General features: G+C 50.4%; 4 protein-coding genes across 8 annotated transcripts; 2 read left to right on the top strand and 2 right to left on the bottom strand.

The window, feature by feature from the left end:
* Positions 1-785: 785 nt before the first annotated feature.
* rhof (ras homolog family member F) lies at positions 786-4179 on the top strand. Of its 3 annotated transcripts, XM_088434324.1 has the most exons (6): positions 786-1121; positions 1284-1501; positions 1596-1683; positions 2562-2671; positions 3107-3241; positions 3545-4179. In XM_088434324.1, exons 1-6 carry the CDS (start codon positions 1010-1012, stop codon positions 3707-3709), a joined length of 828 nt encoding a protein of 275 aa, XP_088290450.1. In that variant the 5' UTR covers positions 786-1009; the 3' UTR covers positions 3710-4179. The 3 variants fall into 3 exon arrangements, with proteins under 3 accessions (XP_088290450.1, XP_088290451.1, XP_088290452.1); XM_088434325.1 differs by lacking the exon at positions 1284-1501 and having other exon boundaries at positions 788-1121; XM_088434326.1 differs by lacking the exons at positions 1284-1501; positions 1596-1683 and having other exon boundaries at positions 788-1121.
* A 526-nt stretch (positions 4180-4705) lies between these two features.
* tmem120b (transmembrane protein 120B) lies at positions 4706-10383 on the bottom strand. Its single transcript, XM_088434321.1, has 12 exons — positions 10237-10383; positions 9145-9263; positions 8935-9051; positions 8537-8596; positions 8357-8452; positions 7845-7934; positions 7715-7780; positions 7087-7148; positions 6411-6503; positions 6267-6331; positions 6109-6177; positions 4706-5796 (listed from the first exon to the last, which is right to left on the bottom strand). The coding sequence occupies exons 1-12, from the start codon at positions 10297-10299 to the stop codon at positions 5680-5682; spliced, it is 1017 nt and encodes a 338-aa protein (XP_088290447.1). The 5' UTR covers positions 10300-10383; the 3' UTR covers positions 4706-5679.
* LOC148412228 (MORN repeat-containing protein 3-like) lies at positions 9602-14188 on the top strand. 3 transcript variants are annotated; one of them, XM_088434329.1, is made up of 7 exons: positions 9602-9690; positions 10962-11033; positions 11367-11512; positions 11580-11737; positions 11932-12091; positions 12653-12825; positions 12951-14188. In XM_088434329.1, exons 3-7 carry the CDS (start codon positions 11368-11370, stop codon positions 13011-13013), a joined length of 699 nt encoding a protein of 232 aa, XP_088290455.1. In that variant the 5' UTR covers positions 9602-9690; positions 10962-11033; position 11367; the 3' UTR covers positions 13014-14188. The 3 variants fall into 3 exon arrangements, with proteins under 3 accessions (XP_088290455.1, XP_088290454.1, XP_088290453.1); XM_088434328.1 differs by lacking the exon at positions 9602-9690 and adding an exon at positions 10737-10811; XM_088434327.1 differs by lacking the exon at positions 9602-9690 and having other exon boundaries at positions 10832-11033.
* On the bottom strand, positions 13048-15504 carry LOC148412227 (calcium release-activated calcium channel protein 1-like). Its single transcript, XM_088434330.1, has 2 exons — positions 15104-15504; positions 13048-14208 (listed from the first exon to the last, which is right to left on the bottom strand). Exons 1-2 carry the CDS (start codon positions 15215-15217, stop codon positions 13660-13662), a joined length of 663 nt encoding a protein of 220 aa, XP_088290456.1. The 5' UTR covers positions 15218-15504; the 3' UTR covers positions 13048-13659.
* Positions 15505-15732: the final 228 nt, after the last annotated feature.

Here is a 15732-nt window from a genome sequence, read left to right as displayed (position 1 = left end):
ACATTTTCTGTACTATAAAGCGCACAGGATTATAAAGCGCACCTTCAATGAATGGCCTATTTTCCAAGTATTTTCATATATAGGGCGCACCATATTATAAGGCGCATAGAGAGAAGCTACAGTAGTGACTGGGCTTGCATTATGCAGCCACTAGATGGAGCCGCGCTACAGGGAATACCAACAAAGCAATCGTCAAACTTGAAATCTAGACAATCGGTTAATGGAGGAAAAAAGATGATTTGTTCAAAGTTCTATTTGAAGACTGGGAAAAAAAAAACACAAAACCTTTTGACTACATTCAAAGACTGTTTAGATCACAGGTGTCAAACTTAAGGCCCGGGGGCCAGATTTTTATTTATGGAGTTAGGCTAATGATTGCTACATTGACAAATAGATTTGCAAGTTGTCAATGTTTAGCACGTTGCTTTTGTTATCTCATCCCTCAACATGAGATAAGGCTCAAAAGGAAGCTTATCTTCAACTTCCTCCTTCGCATACATTGCTCCTTTTTCTCACGTTAGGCGGCCCAATCGTGTAAATTTCCGTGACCCTCGCAAAACTCAGGTCCAAAATTCGAACTTGTAATGTACTACAAATAAGAGTTGACATGAACAGTAACATCAACGATTATTCAACAAACTTATTATTGCCTTGTAATTTCAAAACTACCAAGCCATCAATTTGATGTGTACGGGACTAATACTACGAGACGTTTGAAAACGTCGTCGTCACGCGGTCCCATTGAGGGAAGTTGCGTTTTAAAGGGAAGGCAGATTCTGGAAAGGATCAAACGCTCTCAGGTTGCGGGCAAATAGCACGAGGGCGTCCGTCCCCGCAAGACGCCAAACAAAAGGCGTTGCCGCTGACACGTTGCAATAAAGGAAGTAAGCGCGGGCGGCGCGCCGAGCCCGTCGCACGCCCGCGACAGGAAGGGGAAGCCAAAAGATGAGAGTTGCCGGGTGGCGAGCGGCCTCCGCCGACCGCGGGACGGGCCCGCGGCTCTTTGGCGATGACACAAAATAAAGATGGAGGCCCAGGAAGTCAAGATAGTCATCGTGGGGGACGGCGGCTGCGGGAAAACCTCTCTCCTCATGGTCTACGCCAAAGATTACTTCCCAGAGGTAAGAGGGACACAAGCGCGATTTCCGCCAAACGCTGACCTTCGGCCCACCGACCGTCGACCGAGTCCAGACTCAAAAGGTTCGTTTTTTTGTTCGGCCGCCGACTCCCATTGAATCGGCTCGACCGGGACTCCTTGGCGTTTGGCTCCGACTCGACTCGAGGCCCGCGCCGTCTTGACTGCCGGCTCGACCGTCCGAACGAGTCGAATCCTTCTTTAACGGACCCCCTTCGCGCCGGACTCAAACTTGACCCCGACTCCCCGGAATTTGACCCGACTCGACGAGGGCTCCTCGGCGTTCGGCCTCGCCGTCCGACCCGGCTCCGCGGAACGTTCGGATCGACTCAACCGCGGCATTCGTTCGTCTCAACGTTTACTCGGGTCGGAACTTGCGCTCGAGACTCGGCGGAGCCGGACCGGACCGGAGCCCCGCGCGCCGGCGTTGGGGTTGGTAACCGCTCTTGCTTTTGAACAGAAATACGCCCCGACGGTGTTTGAAAAATACAGCACCTCGGTGGTCCTCAGAGGGAAAGAAGTCAAGCTCAACGTGTACGACACGGCCGGTAAGACCGCCGGAAATGTTGGACGGAAAATCCGATCGTGCTCTAGAAAAACATACGGCGCCGGAGTAGAAAATGAGTCCCTTTGACTGTTGTTCCCCCAAGTCAACGGACCTTGTGCCGCTCCTTCGCTACGAAGAAGACGCTGGCTCCTCAGTCATAATAGGAATCGTTCTACGCCGACGGCGGAAAACATTGGCGGTGCAACGATCCGCTGGCTTCCCATTCCGAGCGATCCGTTGATTATTCAAATAGATTGATTTTAAAGAGCGGACGCTTAGGCAGAAGGTTATTTTCATGTCGCCCGTGACAAGCGCCGTTGCGCACGCTTCCTTCCTTCCTTTCCTTTTGCTGCTTAATATTTCTTAGTTTGACTGTCGGCCCCCGACGGAAGAAGGGACTTGTAGATACGATGTGAGCGCCGGCTGTTGCAAATGGTGGCGCGCGATCGCGAGGAGGAAGCCGGTGGCAGGATGCGGTTTGGAGGCAAACGGCGGCACGAGCGAGAACGGACTCGAGAACGGCGGGGTCCGATACCAGATGTCCGGCCCGTCACTTTACCCGGGGCCCGTCGCCGTGCGCGAGGTCCCCCACCGCACGATTACGTTCGGTCATTCGCGAACGGCGGGGTCCGTCGTCATGTGCGCGGCCCCCATCGCGAGTAGTGGGGCCCGACGCCGCGCGCGGCCCATCGCAAATAGCGGGTTCGTCATCACGTCGCCGTACATGGGGCCCACCGTGAATGGCGGGGTCGTCCGCGCATGAGGGGACCATCGCGAATAGTGGGGCCCGACACGCGCGCGCGCGCGCGGCCCATCGGGAATAGCGGGGCCCACGCGCACACCGCAACGTCACGTCTGACGTTTGGTTTGCGCCGGCAGGCCAGGAGGACTACGACAGGCTGCGACCGCTCTCGTACCAGGAAGCCCATTTGATTCTGCTCTGCTTCGACGTGACCAACCCCACCAGTTTTGACAATGTCTCCATCAAGGTAAAAGCGCGCAACGGGAATTTCAGGTTTGCAGTGGCGCGCATTCCTTCACTTATGATAAAACGTTCGGCGGCGGACTTTGAGCTGAAAAACCGAACGCCGCTCCCTCCTCTCAGATCTTCCCGTCAGCCCCCCCCCCCCCCCCCCCAAAAAAAAAAAAAAAAAAAAAAATCACAGGCCTTGGGGTTGCCTTTGCCAACGCTGCCATCTAGCGGCAGTCCTAGCACCCGCGACTGCACGTTTCAAGCCGATGCCGGTCGCTTCATGCCTATGAATTTATGAATATTGTATGGAATGCCATCATTGGGCCAGCAGTAACACTGGCATCGCTTTTACAGTCATTATAAAGAAAATTGCCACTTTTTGCGGCCGTTTTTGCCCTTTGAATGAGTGGTGGAGGCAAATGGAGGTGTGACTGAAATATGGTAATCGCAGTGGCACCCGGAGGTGAAGCACTTCTGCCGGGACGTGCCGCTCATCCTGATTGGGTGCAAGACGGACCTGAGGAAGGACAAAGAATGCAGCAGGAGGCTCAAGGCCCTCAACCAGGCCCCCATCACGTACGCCCAGGTCAGCAAGCAGACCCACAAACTCACAACCACAAGGGGGCAATATCTCAGAAAGCCAAATGAAGCCTGAAAAACACACTTTAGATTTTACCGGGGGCACTCCCTACCAGTAAACACAATCAGGCATGTTACTGTTGTGTTTGCAACACCACAAGTAACATACATGTATATGTGCGTGTATTAGTGTCGGCGAATAATAAAATAAACATACAAATAATAAAATAAGCACAGTACAGCAATTTGGCGTCAATAATACAAGGGTGATATGAAAATAATGTGCGCCCTTTTTGCGGGAGGGGCGCAGGGCGTGGGGGCCCAGCAGCGGACGGGCGCCCAGCTCTACCTGGAGTGCTCGGCCAAGTACCAGGAGAACGTGGAGCAGGTGTTCCGAGAGGCCGCCAAGAAGGCCTTGGCCTTCCGCCGCAAGCAAAAGCAGTACAAGCGCAAGAGGAATTGCGCCGTCCTCTGAGCGCGCCACAATTTCACATGCAACTAAAAGAACGCACTGGAATCATTTTGTTGAAGCCGCTGGACAGTAAGATTTGGCAGCTTGAACAGGAACTTGGGCGATTCTTTTGTCTGCCGCTAGAGGGAAGGAGCGCACCGAAACGAGTTCTTTGCTACGGGCGCTTGAAACGAGTTCTTTGCTACGGGCGCTTGCTCCCGCTTGCTAGTGGCGAAGCAAGGGATCGCGGTGTCGAACTTGAACGCGAGTGCATACCATGTCAGTCTCTTTTTCTACTGTGGCTTAGGTTCAGATTCATTTTATGTACCATTACGAGCAAAACATATTGTTTGACCTCTGTATATCATCATTCTTATACATTGCCAATCATTTTATGTCATCAAACAACCGTGTTATTGTTTTAATGAATGTTTTGACATTGCTTGTAGTGTACTGCTCATTATTCGGCTTTGGATAAATTTGATTTCTTTTGACCGAGTCTTTTTTATTTTTAAAGTGGTCACCTCATGCCAGAAGCTGCGAACCACAATCTAAACCGAAAAGCGCGGCCTAGTCGTGCTGGCGCTTTTGGATGACGCCGCATTCGGAAGGAGAAAACATCCTCGCTCCCGTGCGTACTTTCAAAATAAAACAAAAGTCCAACTTGCCTTAAATGTGACAAAATACTCAACGGACTGCCTTCGCTTCAAGCAGTCGCGATCAGCTGACTGGTCGCCGACAAATCTCCGGGCACCTGCGGACAAACAAATCAAGCGATCCATCATCCGTAAATGGATCGATTCGCCCGTCGCGCCAGGAGGATTGGCAGACTTCGACGTGGGAGGCAAAGCCCCTCAAAATCCGCACAGGGAGCTAGCTAGACGTATATGAGCTTTGGTTTCGATTTTGGTTGTAAACAGGGTGCGCGTTCACCTTTGCAAATGAAAAGTTGCACGGTATGTTAAACAAAAGCTACTGGATGCAAATTTGATTGCTATTCCATGCCGATACCGAAAAAAGTAGTGGACATCAGCCTTTGTTTTATTTTACATTCCATTTCCTCAACATTTATTCTCTGCAATAGAGTGCAGTGCTATGTGTCGGATTAAAAAGATTAGAAAACAAGTGTCTTTTTTGCTGCAATGGATCGGCGGCAGTTCCGTTCATTTGAATGGGGAAAACTGATTTGACTTGTTAGCTGTTTTCAGATGCCACAGCGTGGCGTCAAAGTTCCACTTATCGCTTTGGCCTAGGCGCAAAGAACAAAAGCGGGGTACAGGGCGGGCAGATTGACGGGAAAAGGGAAAGGAAAAATCTACGAGATTCGACGAACCTTTTGAAGGTTGAAAAAATGTGGATTCCACACTCAGCATAACGGAGTACGAGCAATCCTTTCCCTTGTTGTGTCTTGTAAATCAAAGTGCATAGCTACAATATTAATAGCGTAAAAAAAAAAAAAGTAAAAAGGCCAAGTTGATGGAATTTTTTCAGGGCTCCGCCGGTGGCATTGTCATGGCAAGGTGTCAAACGTTTGACGTGATCGCATATTGCAGTTTTCTAAAGTCAACAACATGTGAAACTCCACCCCCGGAAAATTGAAACTTGCCTACGTGGGTGTGTGTGTGTGTGTTGGGGGGAGGTGATCAGGTACACTGATGACAAAAAAATGAGGGGGTTGACGGTGCGCCCTAGAAAGAGATTAGATCTAGGCCTAGGTGTGGAAGCAAAGGCAAAGGGGACCCCCTCCCTCCGCTGGTTGCATATGCGTAGACCGGCGCACGGCCAAGAGTCAAGAGCGCCGGGCGGGCCGGGGCGGGCCGGGACCGGGCGGCGAGCGGCCGGCGCCAGCGTTCGCTGCTTTCATCGTCCGAGGAAAAGAGTGAGAAAATCCCAGCGCGCCTGCGGGCGCCACAAGTTCGCTTGGCCCTTGGTTGACTTCCCCAAAAGACAAAAAAAAAAACCTAAACAAAAAATCCAAGTGTGTGGAGAGTGTCTCAGTCACTTTTTTTCACACTGTCCTGCTTGTTGTGCACCTTTTGGTGGACCACTTTGAGCGTGGTCAGGAAGTTACCCAGGAACAGGACCAGGAAGGTAAGAGCCAGCATCATTACCTGAAAGACGGAATGAAAAAACAAAAAACAAAACCTTGGTACAACAACAAACCCACCAACATTGCGACTCTCAAAAGTTTGAAGAAAAAAAAAAACACACCAGTTTATTTCAATCCAAACTCGGTTTGCAAAGTTTCTTTTTTTATGCTAATATATACAAAAAAACAGCAGTTTTGTGCTCCTAAATCATTACTCAAGAGGATTTATGAGCAAGATCCGGTAAGCCCAATTTGAGAAACAAAAAGCGCAGGACACAACTTTTTGTAAAAATGCAATTAGTGGCAATTGCGGCCTCCTCGGCGCCGGCCTCACCTGCCACTCCTTGCAGTCGTCGCGTTTGGCCAAGCCGAACAAGGTCACCGAATTATACAGCTGCCAGAACTGAAAGACAACACGACGTTCCATTCAAGCAGGACATAATGCCCCCCCCCCCCCCCCCCCCCCAAAAAAAAAAAAAAAAATTGACTCACGTGGCCGAAAAAAAGAAAGGGCAAAAGAAAGGTGAGCCCTCGCCACATCCACGACTGAAATCCCTCTGCGGAGACACAAAAGCAAGGCAGCTGCCTCGTCTGCTTCCTTTTTTGGCGTATTCTTTTACATGGCCTGCGACGTACCCACTGTGAGGTCCAGCTGATTCCTCTCCCCCAGCGCCCGCAGTCTGTACAAGCAGCCGCTTTGGTAGTAGTACTGCAGGAACTGCACGAAGCCTGCAAAAAGGCGCACCTTGGAAATTCACTCAAAGCAGCTTTTGACAAAAACACCGCCACGAGTTAAGGGGGGGGGGGGGAGGGAGGGGGGCACTCAAAGAGAAGGTACAGAAGGGAAAAGTTGAAATGCCAAAACCGAGTCAAGTGAATTAAACGAGCTTGATTTTGAATGATGCTAACGCCCGTCGATACAAATGAACCTGATGATGGGAAGCACGCCGTACTTTGGCTCCCTCCAGTGGTGCGAAAATGAATCACTTCGCTTTTCTTTAGCGATCTTTTGTTCTGGCACAATTCGATATGTGGGGAAAAAAAGAAACCGTTGGCTTCCATGTTTCTTGTCCTGCCTTTATAGTAGCTCGTTTTTATGCTAGATGTATTTTCTTCACCCACTTGCCTCCGTTAGACTTTGAAAAACCTTTTGAACCGACTCGGTACTTGTTTGCACGCTTTCTTAATTCATTCGTTTTTGCTCCTAGTTTTAAAAGTCAGGTCAGGTCAGTCGTAAAAAGTCAAGCGGGGGAAGGATCAGGAACGCACGGGCAAGGCAGTAAGTAAGAACAAAAAAGAAGGAAAGGCTCACTCTGATAGATGGAGAAGGCCAGGAACTGACTTCGGAACCTCTGGTACATGGGCCCCTCCGGCCTGCCGCCAAAGGACAAAAAGGACGCGTATCAAGTCGACGCCTCGTAAAAAAAAACAGGCTCTTTTCCTCAGCGCGAGGCGCGCCTTCGGCCGACGGCCCCTTTTCACACACGAGACGAGAGTGGAAGCCGCCGGATGGAGCGCCTTCCACCAACGCCCCATTTTCATTTGTACGCATTCGTACACGTTCGGGGTACATTGTTTTAACAACAGCTTCTGAATTTCTTTTCTAAAATCGCGCCCTTGTACAAAAAACCCGCCTTTTGTGCCGCGTCGATCTTCGGCATACCAACATTTCGAACAGGGTGTTGGGACGGTCAAAACCACACGAAGGTCAAAAAGAAAGAATTTACATGACGCCGATCAGATTTTCCGTCCCCCGGAAACCAACGCTTTTGTTCCCCGCCCCGCGTAGGGCGCGCGGGATTCCGAGGCACGCTGCCGGCTTTGGGGAAAATTCAAGGCGCGCCTCATAGCGCGCAGAAAGTGGAAAGATCAGAGCCATTATAGTACAGGACGAGCGGACGGCGGGTTGAGGGGAGGCGGCGAGCCGGCCGCATACTCACCAGGTGAGCATGACGCCCGACAGAAAGGTGGACACGTAATGGTGGGACACCCACCAGCCTTTGATCCTGAAGGAAGGCGCGAAAAGGTAAGACGCGCGGCTCGCAAGGAGGATTCGGGGGCGGGGCTGACCTGGACCCGTTGGTCATCAGGATGCTTTCCCTGATGGTCAAGGTGCAATAGTACCACACCAGCAAAAAGTTGAAAATTTCATCCGTCACGCTGGCAGAAAGCGGGAGAGAAAAACACAAAAACGTTTTGCATTTTCAAAAAGCAACACTGGATCACATTTCGTCCTTTAGCGATCGATGTCCGAACAACGAGCTAAGTCCCGCCGAGCTATTTTGGACAAAAGGAGCGCAAAATTTTTTCCGCGCGACAGTGACTTTGACGCAAATATTTTCGGGCTATTTTTTCCCCCCGATAAATGCGACAAGGTGTTTTGGGGGCGTAAGTCGAGAACCGCGATACAACAGCGCTCGCCTGGCATAGACCGTCGAGAGGAGCCATCCGCCGGATGGCAAAAACGAAAAGAAAAAAAAACAGGCCATGAGAATTCTTCCCACCGGCGCACGGGCCAATTATTTGACGCGATGAAAATCCCGGCGGGCGGCGCCGAAAGAGCGGGAAGCGCTCGTACTGACCGATAGTTGAGGAGGAAGAGGCACGTGATGGCCCCCAACATGAGGATGATGGTCATGTACAGCTTGAACTTCTCATACTCGTCCTTGTAGGCGAACCTAACGGGAGACAGCCAAGTCCGGTCAGGGCCGGCCCGGCCCGGCGAGCCGGCGGGCGGGCGGGCGGGCGGGCGGGCCCCCTACTTGGCCTGGTTGCTGAGGAGCGTCACGTTCACGTTGCCCAGGACCAAGTTCAGGTACAGTCTGGAAGGGCAAAAACAAAGAAAGGAAAAAACTTCACAGCCGGTCCTTCTGCCCCCCGGGGGCCCAGTCACGCAAACCGCAAGCCCGCGCGGACTGCAAGGCTGCCGCGGACAATGGCAAATGCAGCGCCTCCTGCTGGAAAACGCTCTCAATCCTACACATTGGCCCTTTAAAGGGGAAGTCCCCCAAAAGTTTGCGTAGCCATGGTATTTTTGATTCCCCCAGTCAAAAACTAATATTGTGAAAGTGGAATAGGAATTCAAAAAAAAAAAAAAAAAAAGCCCGTTTGCCACGATTTGAGAAGCACCGGAGAAAAGTCCGACTTTGAAAGCGCTGACCCGTTTTTCTTTGGTAAATATGCCTCCATGTCAAAGAAGACGTTCTCCTTCTCTTTAATTTGGCTCTGGATGTCCGCCAGCACTTGCGCCTGTTTTTGGTCGCAGCCCTGCGCGCACCTGCGACAAAGCCCAGGGAAAAACAAAATGAAGGTCGCAAGACGCTGACCAGCCGCCGGGCTTTGGGTCGGGACGGCCGAGAGACGGTCTTACTTGCTCAAGCTGCAGTAGAGCTCTTTCAGACATTTCCTTTGTTTTCCGATGGCGCCGCTGCACGTGCTCTGCAGATTGGTCAGCTCCTCCAGTTTTTGTCTGTACACTTTGTGGCTTTCCTGCAATTGTACACGAAGCGCAACAACCTGAGAAACTGCGCAAAATAATTCCTTTTTCTTTTATGCCTTCTTCGTTTTCCCATAATAGCAGTTACAGTATTTATTTTGCTTCTTTGGTTGTATAATTGACTTGTGCATTTAACGCTTTTTTCTTTTTAATCGACGACATGGGGGCAGAACTACTACCACGCCTTTGGAACATCTAAATTTTATTCAACGTTGATGGAATCGGTGTTCATTCAATTACATTCACAATTAAGCGGTCAGAGGAAAATACTCGCTATTATTTTGAAATATGGCAGGAAGTTGGATTACCAGTATTCGAACCTTGCGCACCGTGTTGATTAAACCATTTAACAAACCGCATGACGATTCTTATATGGACGGATATGAAAATGATGGTGTCGATATGACTTGCATTTTTAGAGTGAGTGTTTCACCGAGAGGCGAAAAGTCCTTGTTGTTTTTGTTAGCATCCAAAGTACACTTGCTGCAAGCTAACTCCGGCTATCTTGCGTTTGCTCGAGATGATGCGTTCAAGGACCGTGGAATATTTCACGCTCGGGATGGAAACGGCGCTACCGTACATTCTAAAACAAACCAAAAGGCACAAAAACCACCAACAGCGAATTGTGCGTTCTGCTACTATCACTAAAAAAGCGTCGTTATTTTGTACGGTGTGGTTCTCGGGGCTCATATTGCCGCACAGAGCAACACCACGCCGGCCGGCTGATCCGCGAGGCGCTGCAAACGTCGGCCTTAAGGTGGACAAACAGCCGGCGTCGCTTGGAGCCAATTTGGGCGTGATAACTTGCTCCAAAGTTCCTTTGAATGACAACGAACGGCGAGTACAAAGAATCAAGCGGCACCGGCTGCAATTCGGACAAGCTGTCAGTGTCAGCCACGAGCGAGCGCCTTCTAATCGGTTTCCATGGCGAAAACAACGAAGAGGAGAAGGAAGAGCAAGACACACCTGCAATTGCTGATATTCCTCGTCGATCTGCTGCCACTCCGCTTGCAACTTGGCTATGGACATGATGCTAGTGGCCAGTAAAGACGATGAGCGGTGACCGTCCACTCAGGCGCGCTTTCATTGGGCCGCACTGCGCGTGCGCATAACGCCGTGCCTCCGGAAATGTCTGCGCATGCGCGCAAACGCTTGCCTCCGAATGCGCGTCGCAGTCATTAGAATAAACTCAGCCGAAAAACAAAAAGTTGTCGCTTGAACCCTTAATTTGACTTTTAAAAAATGCAAATATCTGTTTTTTTCTGTTTCACGGGCGATTCTTTCAAAGCTGGTAGTTTTATGAAATACTGGGACCGTCCTCTTGGTTAGGCGCATGCGCACAACTGCTTGCCACTAAATAAACTCGTACGAAAAGAAAAGATTCTTACTTAAAAACATAATTCGACTTTTTAAACTGTACATATATGTTTTTTTTCAAACACACGCTCGGAAATATAAAAATCAAACTATTCACGGTTGTTTTTGTTGACTACAGGAACGTCCTCACGGGTTTGCGCATGCGCAAAACCGCTTGCCTGCAGGTACGCGTCGCAGTCATAAAATAAACTCTGCCGAAAAACAAAAAAAAAGATTCTAACTTGCACACATAATTCGATTTTTTTAAAATGTAAATATCTATTAAAATTGCACGCTCAAAAACAAGCTCTATTCACGGCTGGTTTTGTTGCTAGGATACAAGAAGCTTCCTCTCGGGTCCAAACAAGCCTTGCAGAGATTTTTCCAAGGAGAGGAACGTAATCAAGGTACACTAGCATAGTGCTCTGGTGCACTGGTTGCCAACTTTTTTTTTTTAATGCTGTGGCTCCTGTGAAATGGGTTAAAAAAAGATATGTGTGTGTGTGTTCATATATATATATATATATATATATATATATGTATATATATTTGTGCTGTTTTTCATGTTAAAAATGTGTGAGCTATTTTGTTTGGATTGCCTTTGGTTTAGGTTTTTCTCTTTTTTCAGGTCCATTGTAGTTGTCTGCTCACTAATTTGTTTTTTTGTTTGTTTTGTTTTTCCCAGCTGATCGCTAACTTTAGCAGAAAATTTATTTTTTTGTTTGTTTTGTTTTTCCCAGCATGCCATTCCTGAAAGCAGCCGCAAGGGATGCGTCCCGCTCAGCTTCGCTGGAAAACAAAAGTAAAAAAAGCGGCGCACGCGCTACGGTGTTTGCCGTCAACGGAGACCAATACACGGGCGAGTGGCTGGACAACGAGAAGCACGGTGGGTGGGACCCCAGACCGGAGAACACGCAATCGAATCAAAAAACGTGACGTCCCACGTATTCAAGGGTGGGGAATTCAGGTGTGGAAGAAGTCCGGAACCATTTACAACGGCGAGTGGAAGATGGGAAAACGTGACGGCTACGGCACCTGCAGCCTTCTCCTGCCTGACACAAAGACATACGCCATCAAGTACCGCGGCCAATGGAGAAACGGCAGGAAGCATGTACGGAGGGAAATCCAATCAAATCATGCGATGTATTTCGACAACCTGAAAACAACAAACTCAGATTTATGATTCCTTTTGAATACTGTCCAAAAAGGTACACTGCGGCCCGCGAGCTAAAAGCAGGTCCGATGGGTCAAGAAGGCAGCTTGGAAAGCCGGGGGCTTTTCAATGCGTTTTCGCTCTTTCTTCAGGGTCACGGCGTACACTGGTACAGCAGCGGTTCCGTGTACGAGGGCCGGTGGCACCAGGACCGGCGCAGCGGGTGGGGAAGAATGCTCTTTGATGACGGAGACGTCTACGAAGGAGAGTGGATGAAGGATAAGGAGCACGGTTTTGGTGTCCGTCGCTACGGTAACAAAGCATTTGCTTTATAGTACAGGGGACCTCCAAAGCGGAACGCCCTAAAAAAGCGGCGTCACGACGTCGACAAATTCACCGTCATTGTCGATGATCAAATCTCCTATTGGGATCGAATGGGAAAGGTGAATGGGCAACAAACCGGAAGGAGATCTGAGAAGGTGCGGGTCTCCGTCCGCTCTCCTCGTCAGCAAAAGCGACTCGTCTTCCTTCTAGTTTGTCGCTTATTAAATGTTCTAAGTTGCCCGAACCCAGCAGTCACACGAATGGTCGGAACGTGATGAAATTGCAGCGGCGCCAATCGGACGTTCCCGTACCTTTTTATGGCCCCCGATACCCGGTCGCGGCGTATCGGCCGAATACACTTGATTTTTTTTTTTCTCAAGCGATGAGAAGGGCGCCCTCATTTTCTCTCCTGACGCAAGACGCCGCGTTCAATTTGGCTATTAGGATGGGAAAATGGCATCGCAAGCGATTCCTTTATACTGGTGGTATCGGAACCGCAAGGCTAGCGCTTCGCCCGGCGCGTTCCAAAGTCACCTCTTGCGTCTCCAGCAAACGGGAAGCGCTACCAAGGTTCCTGGAAGGACGGCAAGAAAAGCGGCGACGGAAGCCTGTACTACGACCTGAAAAGCCAGCTGTACCGGGGCCTGTGGTTGGCGGGGGAACCCAAATGCGGGACCCTGGAGGACTTGGAGGGAGAGCCCGCCGCCCGCCCCATTCCGCCGGTACCACAGAATGCAATACATAGCGTTTAGAGGGTTAAAAATCGGGTCATGTTGAATATCGCATTTGTCTGACTAAGCGCGCACGTCTTCCAGTCACGTCTTAATACAAACATTTTCCCCCTTAGGTGGAACTAAAGGATATGCAGAAGGTTCTGCGAGAAGCCCGCTGGCGTCACTTCGACTCCTGATGTCTGACGGCCGACGTCAAATGACTGAAACTGATTTGACATTTCCAAAAGCCACCCGAGGCATCGGGCCTGCCCGGCAGCCACTTTATTTTTCCCGCTGCAGGCAAACGCTACATATCGCAAGCAATCGCTTTCTTTCAGCGCGTCAATAAAAATGAAAAACATGAGAATGGCGCTGCATGCGCGAGTCCAGTGAAGAAAGTACAACAAAACAGCAGGTTTAGACACAGGCACAATTCCCCAAAAAATTCACAGTTGAGATCAGTGGTGCTCAAACTACAACCCAGGGGTCCACATTTTAGCGACCCGCGCCGTGTACTAAACATACATTTTAAACGCCGTTGAAAAAAGTAAGAACATTTTATGGGAGGCAGATGAAAAAAAAATCACCGCTTGCTTCGTGACCATTAACGGAAAGCAGCGACAAGGAGATGAAGCTTCATGAAAGGATAAAAAGAAAAAAGCCGAATTCGCCCCATCGCAGTTAACGGAAAGCTTCCCGAAGTCGTGCCGAGAAATCAAAGAATTCGCTCGATCGCATTTAGCGGCGAGGGCAAAACGAGGCCCGGTGAAACCATCACCATGAAAAAGCAAGCGCGAGGGATAAAAAGCGGCGGGCCGAGCTCTCCGGCGCCAGCGAAGATCTCTAAGGGAAGGGCGGTCCGGGAGGAGGCAGGAGGCCCTCGGCCCTGCCGTCCATCCGGTCCTGCAGCCTGGTGAGGTTGGACAGCTCCTCCAGCTCCTGGAACTGCCGCTCCGTCTTGTGGCCCACCAGCGAGCGGTAGAAGTGCACGGCGAAGAGCACGAAGACCAGGCCCAGGGGCACCACGATGGAGGTGGAGGTGACGGCGGCGGCCACGCCGGCCGACAGGCCGCCGTCGCCGGCCGGCTTGACGGGCAGGAACTTGACCCAGCACAGGAGCACCACCTCGGCCAGGAAGAGCAGCGTGCCGATGACGGTGGAGAAGGCCCAGGCCAGCTCGATGTGGCGGTGCATGCGCTCGTGCGGCGACTCGCCCACCGAGTTGATGTTGTGCACGTTGCTCACCGCCTCGATGTTGGGCAGGATGCACGTGCTCACCATCAGGGCGAACAGGTGCACCGCCACCAGCACCGTGGTGCACGCGCTGAACCCGATCAGCAGCGCCGGCGGGTACGGGTAGTTGTTGTCCAGCTGCACCTCCACCATGGCCACCTGCGCGAGAGCTGACCGTTGGGGGGGGGGGGGGGGGGGGGGGGGGGGGGGGGGGGGCCGCTCTGGACGCCGCTCGGGATGACTTTTACGCAATCTGGCTTTTGGGGGCACTCTCCACTAGTAAAAACAATCGGGCCACGTATTGTTGCGTTGGTGCCGTATTCTAATTTCAAGCTTTGAATCGGGTGTCTGCATGTATCCACAAATCCAATTGCAATGCCCTGAGAGGAGAAGTGCATTTTTCTTTTCAAATAAGAGCAAATCAATCGGAACATGAAGCAATCCAACTTGCGTTCTAGTGACTGCTTTGCAAAATGTCATTCGATTAGTCGTGACCCAAATTTCGGTTTAAGCGCCAGAAAGAGTGAGACTGAAAACATATTTGAGCGGGTGTACCTGGGGTTATCAAACTCACTGAAATTGCAGGCCGCATGGAGAAAAATCAGTTCCCAGGTGGGTCGGACCAATAAAATCATGGCATATTTTTAGGTAACTGTCAAACAACAATTCATCTTTATTGTTCTTTTCTAATACTGTCCAAAATAAAAGAAGTACAACGTCAATCTTAATCATAAAGTGTTAACATTACTATTGGTCTTAAAGCATTTCAAGTTTTCATCTTGCGGGCCGTATCGAAGCAATTTGTGGGCCAGAACCGGGCCGCCCCAAGCTAAACAATTGGCTCTTGGCAGTAGGACGACAATTGCGTGAATCGCGCTAGCCAACGGTGCAAACGTCCAACAGTGGGCGTGGCCGGCACCTGCCATTTTTGCTTGTTGCTCTGACTACATACAAACATCAACAAGGACCTGTTTCGCGATTTGAATCCGTTTAAAAAACAACAACAACAACAACAACAACACTAAGAGGAGGCAAGAGCGAAAGAGGCGCTCACCATCGCGAATCCGGAGAGCAGAGCGGAAGTCCTGCTGGAGGCTTTGAGCTTGGCCCGGCTCAGGTAGAGCTTCCTCCACGACAGAGCTTGCAGCGAGTGCTCGCTCAGGCTCATGCTCGCGCTCGCGCTCGCGTCGCGTCGCTAACCCTCCCGGAAGCACTTAGCGATTGGCATACTCGCGCGGAGCAACAGACGTGTGCTAATGCTCATAGAAATAAATAAAACCGAAGCGTTCCGACGGCTGTCTCGCGCGGCTCGGGGCTCGCGGCTGCGTTACCCAGAAGTCTTTGCGATGGGCGAAGTCGGCATCCGCCTTTTAACTTTTCCGTTGTATTGCATCTGCAGTAATTACGTTAGTAGAAAATCGCAGCGAAGAGCAATTCAATCAAATATTGAGGGGGGAAAAAAGACTTTTCTGTCGGCGCAAGCCGGTGTCACCTGACTCCGCTCATCCAATGAGTAGAAACGCTCATCGTCAATCAGCCAATAGGAAACGCGTTTAAACTATCCCATAGGGTTTGTGATTCACGTTTTATTTTTTTTTCATCGTCGTTTTTCTACAAAAATTACGTTGTTATCAAATGCCTTAGCCATGGAAAATGTTGTGTACGTAAAGGGACGCGTGACAA

The sequence above is a fragment of the Hippichthys cyanospilos genome, chromosome 15 (genome assembly GCF_059441005.1).
Source record: "Hippichthys cyanospilos isolate Australia breed blue-spotted pipefish chromosome 15, RoL_Hcya_1.0, whole genome shotgun sequence".
Classification (NCBI taxonomy): domain Eukaryota; kingdom Metazoa; phylum Chordata; class Actinopteri; order Syngnathiformes; family Syngnathidae; genus Hippichthys; species Hippichthys cyanospilos.
The sequence above is the reverse complement of the archived record's forward strand: the minus strand, read 5'-3'. Positions and strand labels throughout refer to the sequence as shown.